Source organism: Cherax quadricarinatus, unplaced genomic scaffold (genome assembly GCF_038502225.1).
Source record: "Cherax quadricarinatus isolate ZL_2023a unplaced genomic scaffold, ASM3850222v1 Contig793, whole genome shotgun sequence".
Classification (NCBI taxonomy): Eukaryota; Metazoa; Arthropoda; class Malacostraca; order Decapoda; family Parastacidae; genus Cherax; species Cherax quadricarinatus.
The window spans coordinates 45,110-57,197 of NW_027195819.1; the positions used below are offsets into that span (position 1 = coordinate 45,110).

Consider the following 12,088-nt stretch of genomic DNA (forward strand, 5'->3'; position numbering starts at 1 on the left):
GTTTTTCTTTTTTGGGCCACCCTGCCTTGGTGGGAATTGGCCAGTGTGATAATAAAAAAATAAATATTCTCTCCAAATGCTCTACCAATTTGTTTCTGATTATATTTTCCATTACCTTGCATGGTATGAGTGTGAAACTGGTATGCAGTTCATTGCTTCCTGCCTGTCTCCTTTCTTAAATATATGGACTACATTTGCCGTCTTCCAGATCTATGGCAACTATCCTCTGTCCACTGACTTGTAAATTTTAGCTAGTGGTTCCGACAATGTTTCTGCTCCTCCCATAATCCATGGTGGCACCTTCTCGAGTCCCATTGCCTTTGATATATCTCCACTAATGTTACCTCTTCACCTATTGTGTGTATGATGTGTATACTCTTTTTCACCAGATACTCTGGCGTTGCCAGTTTTCACCGAGTAGTCTGCTTTAAATTGTATGTTCTTCAATTTGTAGACTTCCTTGTCATTCCTTCATTCAAATTACCTGGCCTTGCCAGAAGTGCACAGACATTACAACTCAAATTACCCTCTGAACTGCAACATCCCCACACCTCCTTCAGAGGAAAGATACTGTACTTCCTACCTCCAGGACTTTAGTCCACCTCGCTGGTTTTCCTGAATCCCTTCATGAATGTTACCTTCCTTACACTCCCATAGCATATTAAACCAAAAAAATTACTTGTCTCCACTGACTCCAATCAAATTTGCTCAAACAAGAGTGCTGAATGCTCAAGCCCCTAACACTCAAACTTCCTTTGCCACTTTACTAATAAAAAAATAAACAGGCATTTATTTACTAACTATTGCCCTGTAAATGCTTTACTGCCTATACTAATAATAAAAAAAATAATTTAATAGTGTTCTGTAAATGTTTTATTGTTAATAAACAGACACAAAATGGCTCCAATAATTATGAGTTCCACCCAATATGTTTTATATATGAAACCATGTGACAAAAAAACAATTTATATCATTTAACCCTTTGAGGGTCGACAGGCCCTCTCCGAAACTCGTTCTCAGGGTCGGCCAAATTTAAAAACAAAAAAAAAATTATTTTCTCTTATGAAAAGATAGAGAATCTTTTCCCGATCATAACGACACCAAAAGTTTGAAATTTGATAGAAAACTTACGGAATTATGCTCTCGCAAAGTTAGCGGTCTCGGTGATGTTTACGGATCGGCGATTTTGCCCACTTTGAGCCCCATTTTCGGCCAATTTCACTGTACTAGTCGACAAAAAACATGAATATTTCGCTAGAACTCCATTTTTTCTATCGAATGGGTGCAAGAAACCACCCATTTATAAATTCAACTATCCAGTACAGTGGTCAGAATTTAGCAATTTTGCCAATTTCACACAAATTTCAAAAGATGCCAATTTCGGAATAGGGTCCAGAATAAACAAGAAAGACATTCCTGGCACTAAAATGACATTTCCTCTAGTCATTAGTCACGTCTCAAAGCCCCTCTTATATTCTTTTGCTTTCCACTTTGAATTTTTATTCTCACAAAAAATATAAGATTTACTGTTATGCAGACTACTGCATTAGTGTAAAAAATGGTATAAATATTATTGGTGCACTTGTAAAAGAATATTAGACTCACCAGTTGACGTGTATTGCACGCTTGGCACGATTTGTTTACTTTTGAAGTTTGGTAAAAATCGAACATTTCTGCTACTTTGAGCTCAATTTCAAGGCACCTTTCATTGTAAAACCAGTCAAAATCATCTCAATTTCAGTAATATGTCTTCCATTCTATAAAATGAGACCAAGAAAACTAGAATACAACAATAAATACTATACGAAAATACACTGCAAAGTCGCTGATTTATTAAAAAAAAATGGAAAAAGTTTTTTTTTTCTCATTATGCACCGTGTGCTGCAGGATTTTTTTTAGACTGTGCACACTGACCACATAGACCCATTCTTTCATATGAAGGCCTACCAGCTTTCTCCCACTAGATTTGAGGTCGCTAGAATTTATGAGTACTAGTACGTCAAAAACCCCTACGCGTAAGACGTACTAGTACGACGAAAACCCTCAAAGGGTTAATATACAGGTATTTAATGCCTTACCAAAGAGGCTCCCTCTTTGGAAAATTAATACAGTACCCAAGACATATGAAGTTATCTTAACAAGTTACACTTAAGACTTACCTGCCACTTTCAAGACTCTTCCTTGCACAGCTTTAGGCAGTTTTGAAATCAGTGGAGCCACTAAACATATGGATTGAGGCTTTCGAGGTCTGAAAATACACACTAAATCAGTTTAATTTCATTTGGTATAAATATTAAGTGTAAATTTATAATGAATATACTATTTCTAATGTTTTATCACTGATCCCTTTCCAACTACATGGAGTGGATGATTCAGTGAACTTCACATAAAAACGTCTTCACATCATAAATCATATAATTGACCAAAAAATACATAGTAGTACAAACTAAAGTGAAAATCTTCCATATATGTTGAAAACTTACAAATTTTTCCATTTGTGCACAGAGTTAATTATGTCTAAAAGACTTCTCTCTCCCTCCTTACATTTTTTACATAACTGTACACTTTCTGAAGCCAAAGGAAAGGATGACCATACTATTTTATCCAATTATTATAAAGCAAAGTTCCTGAGAATGTAGATCAGTTCTGAAATTCTACACTAAAGCAAAAAATCATGAAAGAACAATAATTGAAGGCTCAAACTAGTGCAGACATCTCTCAAGATCACCTCAGCTGGAACTGAATTTCTGGTCAAAAATATATTTAAAATGAACAACTGAGGACATTCTTGTGGTCTTGGTTCTCATATTAGAGGATTTTGCATAGTGCTATAATAAAATGAGAAACAAAAAGAAATACAAAATCTGTGGGCATAAATGTAGTTTGAATTTGGGTGTACACTATCAAAAAATAAATAGAAAAAAAAAAAAAGGGGTTATCCACATAAATGCAAACATATTTGTCCATGCAAGCAGTTTCCTGGTCAACTTTGTATATTAGACACTGTTTATGTAGAATAAAAGTTTGAAACAATTTACAAATAACAATACATTTTGGAGAGGAAACTTTAGACGATGTTTTGGTTCATTCTGCATCATTCTCAAGTCACAACTAAGAAAATAGGGAGAAACCCAGAAAAGCTTGTAAAAACAAAAAAGGGGGAGGTAAAACTTAGAAATCGAATCAATGATGAAAATATCAAGATGAATGTCAGGAGGGTCTGGGGATGTGGATGGGGATGATGACTGATGATGATGGTGGTGGTGGTGGCAGTGGTGTTAGCTACTGTAGAAGTTGTATCAGCAAAGTAATAAGTTAATTGGGATAACACCTGCATTGGTCTAAATCATCTGTAATAGGTTTTCTCTCATTTAGATTCATGTTAAAACTTTTTGAGAATAAGCTAACAGACAAGTAAAGTGAATAGAACAATATAAATGTAGAGAGCTTTATTATTTCAGTACTTTATTACTCGTCCCTTAAAGAAAGTGTAAGGTATACACCTGGAGCTGAAAACTTAATGCACATAAGTACAGGAATACACTAGCAAAGAGAAAACACACAAACACACACACAAAAAAAAAAAAAAAAAAAAAGTGTTCAATTGTGAAATTTAAGAAACGTTAAATCATCATCTTTCTTTCAACACACCGGCCGTATCCCACTGAGGCAGGGTGGCCCAAAAAGAAAAATGAAAGTTTCTCTCTTAAATTTAGTAATTTATACAGAAGGGGTTACTAGCCCCTTGCTCCCTGCTTTTTAGTTGCCTCTTACAACACAAATGGCTGACAGAGGAAGAATTCTGTTCCAGTTCCCCATGGAGATAAGAGGAAATAAACAGAAACAAGAACTAGAAAGAAAATAGAAGAAAACCCAGAGGGGTGTGTATATATATGCTTGTACATGTATGTGTATTGTGACCTAAGTGTAAGTAGCAAGATGTACCTAAAATCTTGCATGTTTATGAGACAGAAAAAAAAGACACCAGCAATCCTACCATCATGTAAAACAATTACAGGCTTTCATTTTACACTCACTTGGCAGGATGGTAGTACCTCCCTGGGTGGTTGCTGTCTACCAACCTACTACCTAGAACAAACTTCACATTTTGTTTTTTTCATCAAGTCGGCCGTCTCCCACCGAGGCAGGGTGACCCAAAAAGAAAGAAAATCCCCAAAAAGAAAATACTTTCATCATCATTCAACACTTTCACCTCACTCATACATAATCACTTTTTGCAGAGGTGCTCAGAACACAACAGTTTAGAAGCATATACTTATAAAGATACACAACATATCCCTCCAAACTGCTAATATCCCGAACCCCTTCTTTAGAGTGCAGGCATTGTACTTCCCATTTCCAGGATTCAAGTCCGGCTATATAAAAATAACCGGTTTCCCTGAATCCCTTCACTAAATATTAACCTGCTCACACTCAACAGATCATCAGGTCCTAAATACCATTCATCTCCATTCACTCCTATCGAACACGCTCATGCAAGCCTGCTGGAAGTCCAAGCCCCTCGCCCACAAAGCCTCCCTTATCCCTTCCTTCCAACCTTTTTTAGGATGACTCCTACCCCGCCTTCCTTCCCCTACAGATTTAAATGCTCTCCATGTCATTCTACTTTGATCCATTCTCTCTAAATGACCAAACCACCTCAACAACCCCTCTTCAGTCCTCTGACTAATAATTTTATTAACTCTACGCCTAATTTCCACACTCCGAATTTTCTGCATAATATTTACACCACACATTGCCCTTAGACAGGACATCTCCACTGCCTCCAACCGCCTCCTCGCTGCTGCATTCACAACCCAAGCTTCACACCCATATAAGAGTGTTGGTACTACTATACTTTCATACATTCCCTTCTTTGCCTCCATAGATAACATTTTTTGTCTCCACATATACCTCAATGCACCACTCACCTTTTTTCCCTCATCAATTCTATGATTAACCTCATCCTTCATAAATTTATCCGCCGACACATCAACTCCCAAGTATCTGATAACATTCACTTCTTCCATACTCCTCCTTCCCAATTTGATATCCAATTTTTCTTTATCTAAATCATTTGATACCCTCATCACCTTATTCTTTTCTATGTTCACTTTCAACTTTCTACCTTTACACACACTCCCAAACTTTATATATACACATAAAAAACTTTGTCTCTGTGCTGTTTAAATAAGAATAAAAATCACACAATATATGGCTGGAGCAAATTGCAATATCCCCATAAATTGGAAATGAAAGAAAGATGAAATTTTGATCCATCTTAGCTCACTGTGAATGTGGCCAGTTTTCATTTCCAATTCGTGGCCTTTTACGATGTGACCCAAACATTACCTGTGACCAGTTAGCGAGGGTGACATGGGTGATCCATCTGGATCAAGGTTAAGATGGAACACTTCAATAGCTGCTTGAGCTACATTATCAAGCCATGTATTGAGCTCCTGGGTGGAAATTCTCTGTTGTTCATACATGAGGTGGAGGTCCAGCCAAGAGATGCGTAAACTCCATTCATCTAAATCCTATAATAATAATAATAATAATAATAATAATAATATCTTTATTTACTACAAGTGCATGTACATGGTATACAGGCCTAGCTGACATCAATGACATACTACTATATAGAAAGCCCCTTGTAATGCTCCGCATGTCGGGCAAATTAGGTCAGTGTCTCAGGATGTGACCCACACCAGACGACTAACACCCAGGTACCCATTTTACTGATAGGGAACATAGACAATGGGCAGAAAGAAACACGCCCAATGTTTCTACTCTGGCTGGGAATCGAACCCAGGCCCTCGCCATGTGAAGCGCGAGCGTTAGCCACCAGGCCACCCACAGCCCCTATACAAATAAAGAAATGTAAATTTAGATAAAACTAACACTACAAGGAAATATATAGTTCTTAAAATGTTATCTTTGTGAATAGAAAGCAATGCAGAAATTCAATGCAGTTCCTAAACAAATTCAAAGCTGAAATCATTCGTTTTAACACATAGGCTATCTCCCACTGAGGTAGGGTGACCCGAAAAAGAAACACTTTCACTATTATTCACACTGTTACTGTCTTGCCAGAGGCGTGTAGATACGGCAGTATTTATGCACCCATGTGATTTGTACGACTTGACGTGCTGTTGGAGTGTGAGCAAGGTAACATTTATAATGGAGTTCAGGAAAACCGGTTAGCCAGGCTTGAGTTGTGGAGGTGAGAAGTATAGTGCCTGCACTCTAGAGGAAGGGTGGGAATGTTGCAGTTTGGAGGGGCATCTAAGATGTAATGTTTACATGCCTCTGGTAAAATAGTGACAGAATGAGGAATGGTGAAAGTGTATCCTCTTCTCCAGGTCGCCCTATCTCAGTGGGAGATTGCTAGTGTTAAAAAAAAAATAAAAATTACATTACTGTATTTTAGACACAAAGTAACTTTTACAGGGAACAGCTATACAAGTGTCTAAACCATCAAACAGTTATGAGTGAAATTTCACCAGATTAAAAATAAAATCATCAATGACCATAAATGAGCAAAATATACCATCACTAAAGACATTTTGGAGGATGGCATAGTAAGAAATTTACACACTATAATCACATAGCCTATGGATGTACATGCATGAGACACTTGATTCAAATTTCCTGCTAAAATAAAAGTGATCAAGTAGAAGACTGAAAATTTAAAATTAAAAGCAGCAGAAATATAACATACAATTAATTTATCAATTTCATTACCATAGTGTTTGCAGGCCACACAAGTTACCAAAGTTCAAATGTTGAGTGCATCCTCACCACTGTTAACTCCTCACTGGGAGATTAAGCATAATGAAGATTGATAATCTCAGAGGAAGATACTTTGTCAACAAATGAGAGGCTAATAATGAATAAACTGATATAAGTAACCCTTTCAGGGTCCAAGGCCAAAATCTGAATTAAAGAATTAAAGATAATATTTTTGTGAAGGTAATAAAACAAAAAAAAAAATTCTGATCAGTATTTACCGAGATACAGTGGCGGGAAGTTGACCCAAAATGACCGGGTGGCGGCAACATCAGTGACTTCCGCAAATTTGCATTTTTTTATTTTACGTTTATTATACTTTTTTCTTTTCTTTTCTATTTTTTTTCTTTTTCTAGTAACATTTGTAGCCTGTGAGACCAATATAATGAACATTGCATAAGTGTACACTCATTGTATTCAACACAATAACTGCACTAATTTGTTTATCATTATATTGCTTACAAAACTTGTTTACAAGTTTATTGTAAACAAAATGATGAAAATATTAGTGCAGTTATTGTGTTGAATACAACGGTACCATATGGTACAATGGTGCCATAGGGTGAAATGGTACCATATAGTACAATTGTACCATATTGTACAATGGTACCATATGGTATAATGGCACATGATACAATGGTATCATATGATACAATGGTACCATATGGTAGAATGGTACAATGGCACTATTTGGTACAATGGTACCATATGATACAATTTATTTATTTTATTTATTTATTTATTTATTTATTAAATGTCTTTGCAAACAGTACAGAGAGATTGTGTATATACAATAGTGGGTTGCAATGCAAAGAGAGCCTCTATTATGCCTTGGTATTATGGGCCAACTTAACATTATTGGCTTACATTCTACTTAATACTAAGGAGTAGTATATCATAGTTGTACAGCAGGAAAGTAATTATTTCATAGTTGTACAGAGGAATATTAATTATAAATGAATCAAAATTTGTATAATACAAAGATATATATATTTTTATTCTAAAATGCTTTTGTGAAAAACAATGATTCAATTATATTCCTGTCAACAATGGATAAAAGGTTCAATGTGATTGTTTCAGTTATGATGTGGGAGTACATAGGTGAGTAAATGGGTACTGAGTATTTAGCATTTAGTCTAGGGTGATTAAGTGGCTTTTGAGAAGAGTCTTAAATTGATTTTCAGACTGGGTTACTTTAATACCTTCTGGTAATGAATTCCATATTTTGGGGCCCTTTATGTGCATAGAGTTTTTACACAGTGTGATATGGACACGAGGTATATCAAAAAGAGATCTGTGTCTTTGTGTTGTGGTCATGTGTCCTGTTTAGGTTGGTGAGGAAAAGTTTGAGTGGGGGGGTTATATTGTTCTGTGTATGTAGTAGGCACATGAATAAGTATGGATGTTCTTAATGATAAGCAGATTCAGACTTTTGAAAATTGGTGGAGTATGCTGGCGAGAGTGGGAATTTGTTATCATTCTTATTGCTGCCTTTTGCTGGGTTATTAGGGGTTTTAGGTGATTGGATGTTGTTGATCCCCATGCACAAATTCCATATGTAAGATAAGGGTATATGAGTGAATGGTACAATGCCAGGAGAGCTGATTGTGGAACATAGTACCTTATCTTTGATAGTATGCCTACAGTCTTGGAGATTTTCTTGGTGATTTGTCGTATGTATGTCCGGAACTTAAGGTTACTGTCAAGGTGGATACCTAGGAATTTTCCCTCTGTGAGTCTTGTGACTGATGATCCATTTAGCGTAATGTTAATTGGATCATTTGCAGCTTTGTTTCCAAAGTGAATGAAATAGATTTTATTAGTGTTCAGGGTAAGTTTGTTAGTCATCATCCAGGCAGATATTTTCTGTAATTCAGCATTGATTGTTTGCTAGTATGACTGCGTTTGGTTGGGAAAATACATATGCAGTGTCATCTGCAAATAAAATGGGTTTGAGTAGCTGTGATGCATTTGGTAGATCATTGAAGAGATGAGAAAGAGGAGTGGTCCAAGGACGCTTCCTTGTGGGACTCCTACTGTGATTGGTTGGGTGGAGGAGTTTGCATCATTTGCATACACATATTGAGTTCTGTCACTAAGGTATGACTTTAGGTAGTTGAGGGAGTGGCCTCTGATACCATAGTGCATTAATTTGGAGTATAGTAGTTCATGGTCGACTGTATCGAAAGCTTTACATAAATCAACGAAAATGCCCAGCAGGACTTCTTTCTTTTCAAGTGCGGTATATATTAGTTCTAGCATGTGTATGATAGCGCCATTTGTGCTTTTATTATTCCTGAATCCAAACTGACAAGGGTTTAATATGTTGTGTGAAACGAGGTAGGAATAAATCCGTCTATGAATTAATTTTTCAAAGATTTTAGAGAGTAGTGGTAAGTTAGTTATTGGTACCATATGGTACAATGGTACCATATGGTACAATGGTACCATATGGTACATTGTACCATACAGTACAATGATACCATATGGTTCATTGTACCATATGGTACTGTTGTATTCAACATAATAAACACACTAATATTTTCATCATTATTTCGTTTACAATAATTGTTTACAACAAAAATATGCAAAAATGTTGTATATTAGTAATGTTCTATTATATATTTACAAATGTACAGCCACTCGACATGTTCCTTGAGGTGGATGACAAAGCGCTTTGTCTTGGAAACTGCTGAGTCACTAGCTTGCGTTGCCACTCACTCAGTCTTGCCACCAACACTTCCTATTGACCATATGGTGCATGGTATATGTTACAGGGTACCATATGGTACATTGTACTATATGGTATAGGGTACCATATGGTGCAGGGTATCATATGGTACAGGGTACCATATGGTACAGGGTATCATATGGTACAGGGTACCATATGGTACAGGGTACCATATGGTACAGGGTACCATATGGTACAGGATACCATATGGTACAGGGTACCATACAGTACAGGACACCATATGGTACAGATACAGGGATCCCTATGGAAATAAGTCACCCTGACGTTTTTGGGTTATCCTAGGACTTTATACATATGCTGCTATGTATGATAATCCCTGTAATTGTATTTCTGTACACCTGAATAAACTTACTCAAGTGCATGTGGCATCGTAAGTAAGTTTATTTAGGTATACACAAATAAAGTTACATAGAATATCATACTTAGCAGCATATGTTTGGAGAACCTAGGAAAACCTAGGAAAACCATATGGTACAACTGTACCATATGGTACAATGGTACTACAGTGAACCCCCGGTATTCGATATTAATCCATTCCTGAGAGCTCATCGAATACCGAAAATATCGAAAAGCGAATCCATTTTCCTCATAAGAAATAATGGAAATCAAATTAATCCATGCAAGACACCCAAAAGTATGAAAAAAAAAAATTTACCACATGAAATATTAAGTTTAATGCAATAGAATAATTACAATAACAACAATAGCAATAGAATAATTGACACTTACCTTTAATGAAGATCTGGTGATGATTGATGGTATGGGAGGAGGGGAGAGGTGTTACTGTTTAGAAGGGAAATCCCCTTCCATTAGGACTTCAGGTAGCAAGTCCTTTTCCAGGGTTACTTCCCTTCTTCTTTTAATGCCACTAGGACCAGCTTGAGAGTCACTGGACTTCTGTCGCACAACATATCTGTCCATAGAGGCCTGTACCTCCCGTTCCTTTATGACATTCCTAAAGTGTTTCACAACATTGTCAGTGTAATAGTCACCAGCACGGCTTGCAATAGCTGTGTTAGGGTGATTGTCATCAAAAAAGGTTTGCACTTTAAGCCACACTGCACACATTTCCTTAATCTTTGAAGTAGGCAACTTCCTCAATTTCTCTCTCCCCTCCTCCGAAGCAGTTTCCTCAGGTGTGGCCTCTTGCTGTTGAAGATGATCTAGCAGCTCATCAGCGGTTAGCTCTTCATTGTCCTCCTCCACCAACTCTTCCACATCCTCCCCACTAACCTCCAACCCCAAGGACTTCCCCAATGCCACAATGGATTCCTCAACTGGCATAGGCTTCTCAGGGTTAGCCTCAAATCCTTCAAAATCCCTTTTGTCTACACATTCTGGCGACAGTTTTTTCCAAGCAGAGTTCAAGGTCCTCCTAGTCACTCCCTCCCAAGCCATACCTATAAGGTTTATACAATTGAGGATATTAAAGTGATCCTTCCAAAACTCTTTTAGAGTCAGCTGAGTTTCTGTGGTCACTACAAAGGACTTTTGAAACATAGCTTTTGTGTACAGTTTCTTGAAGTTGGAAATGACCTGCTGGTCCATGGGCTGCAGGAGAGGAGTGATATTAGGAGGCAAAAACTTGACCTTAATGAAGCTCATGTCCCCAGAAAGTCGCTCTGCCAAGTCTGTAGGATGACCAAGGGCATTGTCTAATACCAGGAGGCACTTAAGGTCTAATTTCTTTTCAATTAGGTAATTTTTCACAGTGGGGGCAAATGCATGGTGTAACCAGTCATAGAAAAAGTCCCTAGTGACCCATGCCTTACTGTTTGCCCTCCACATCACACACAAATTAGCCTTGAGGACATTGTTTTTCCTGAACACTCTGGGAGTTTCAGAGTGATACACCAATAAAGGCTTCACTTTGCAATCACCACTAGCATTGGCACACATCAACAGAGTAAGCCTGTCTTTCATAGGCTTATGTCCTGGGAGTGCTTTTTCCTCCTGAGTAATGTAGGTCCTGCTTGGCATTTTCTTCCAAAACAGGCCTGTTTCGTTGCAATTAAACACTTGTTCAGGTTTAAATTCTTCACTGTCTGTGTAATCCTTGAATTCCCTAATCACACTATGTATGCCACTATGATTCTTAAATCTTTCAAACCAACCTTTGCTGGCCTTAAATTCACTCACATCAGCACTAGTTGCAGGCAATTTCTTTACCAAATCGTCATGCAACTGCCTAGCCTTTTCACAAATGATCGCTTGAGAGATGCTATCTCCTGCTATCTGTTTTTCATTTATCCACACCAATAACAGTCTCTCAACATTTTCTAACACTTGCGGTCGCTGTTTCGTAATCACAGTTGCACCTTTTGCAAGAACAGTTTCCTTGATTGCCCTTTTCCTGGTCACTATAGTAGAGATGGTTGATTGGGGTTTACTATACAACCTGACCAGCTCCAACACACGCACTCCACTTTCGTACTTTGCAATTATCTCTTTCTTCATTTCAAGTCACTAGCACCTTTTTCCTCGAAGGGTTGGCACTAGAAGCTTTCTTGGGGCCCATGGTGACTTATTTTGCAGAAACAAGCACCA

General features: G+C 37.4%; 1 protein-coding gene across 1 annotated transcript in view; it reads right to left on the bottom strand.

Annotated features, from left to right (window-relative positions):
- LOC138851498 (mediator of RNA polymerase II transcription subunit 12-like protein) overlaps positions 1 to 12,088 on the bottom strand; it is a gene marked incomplete at its 5' end in the record, with an annotated part of 103,615 nt that overhangs the window by 26,456 nt on the left and 65,071 nt on the right. The window contains 2 exons of the mRNA XM_070080693.1: positions 2,160 to 2,248; positions 5,353 to 5,537. Coding sequence (XP_069936794.1) covers positions 2,160 to 2,248; positions 5,353 to 5,537 — 274 coding nt within the window. The remainder of the gene's footprint in view (positions 1 to 2,159; positions 2,249 to 5,352; positions 5,538 to 12,088) is intronic.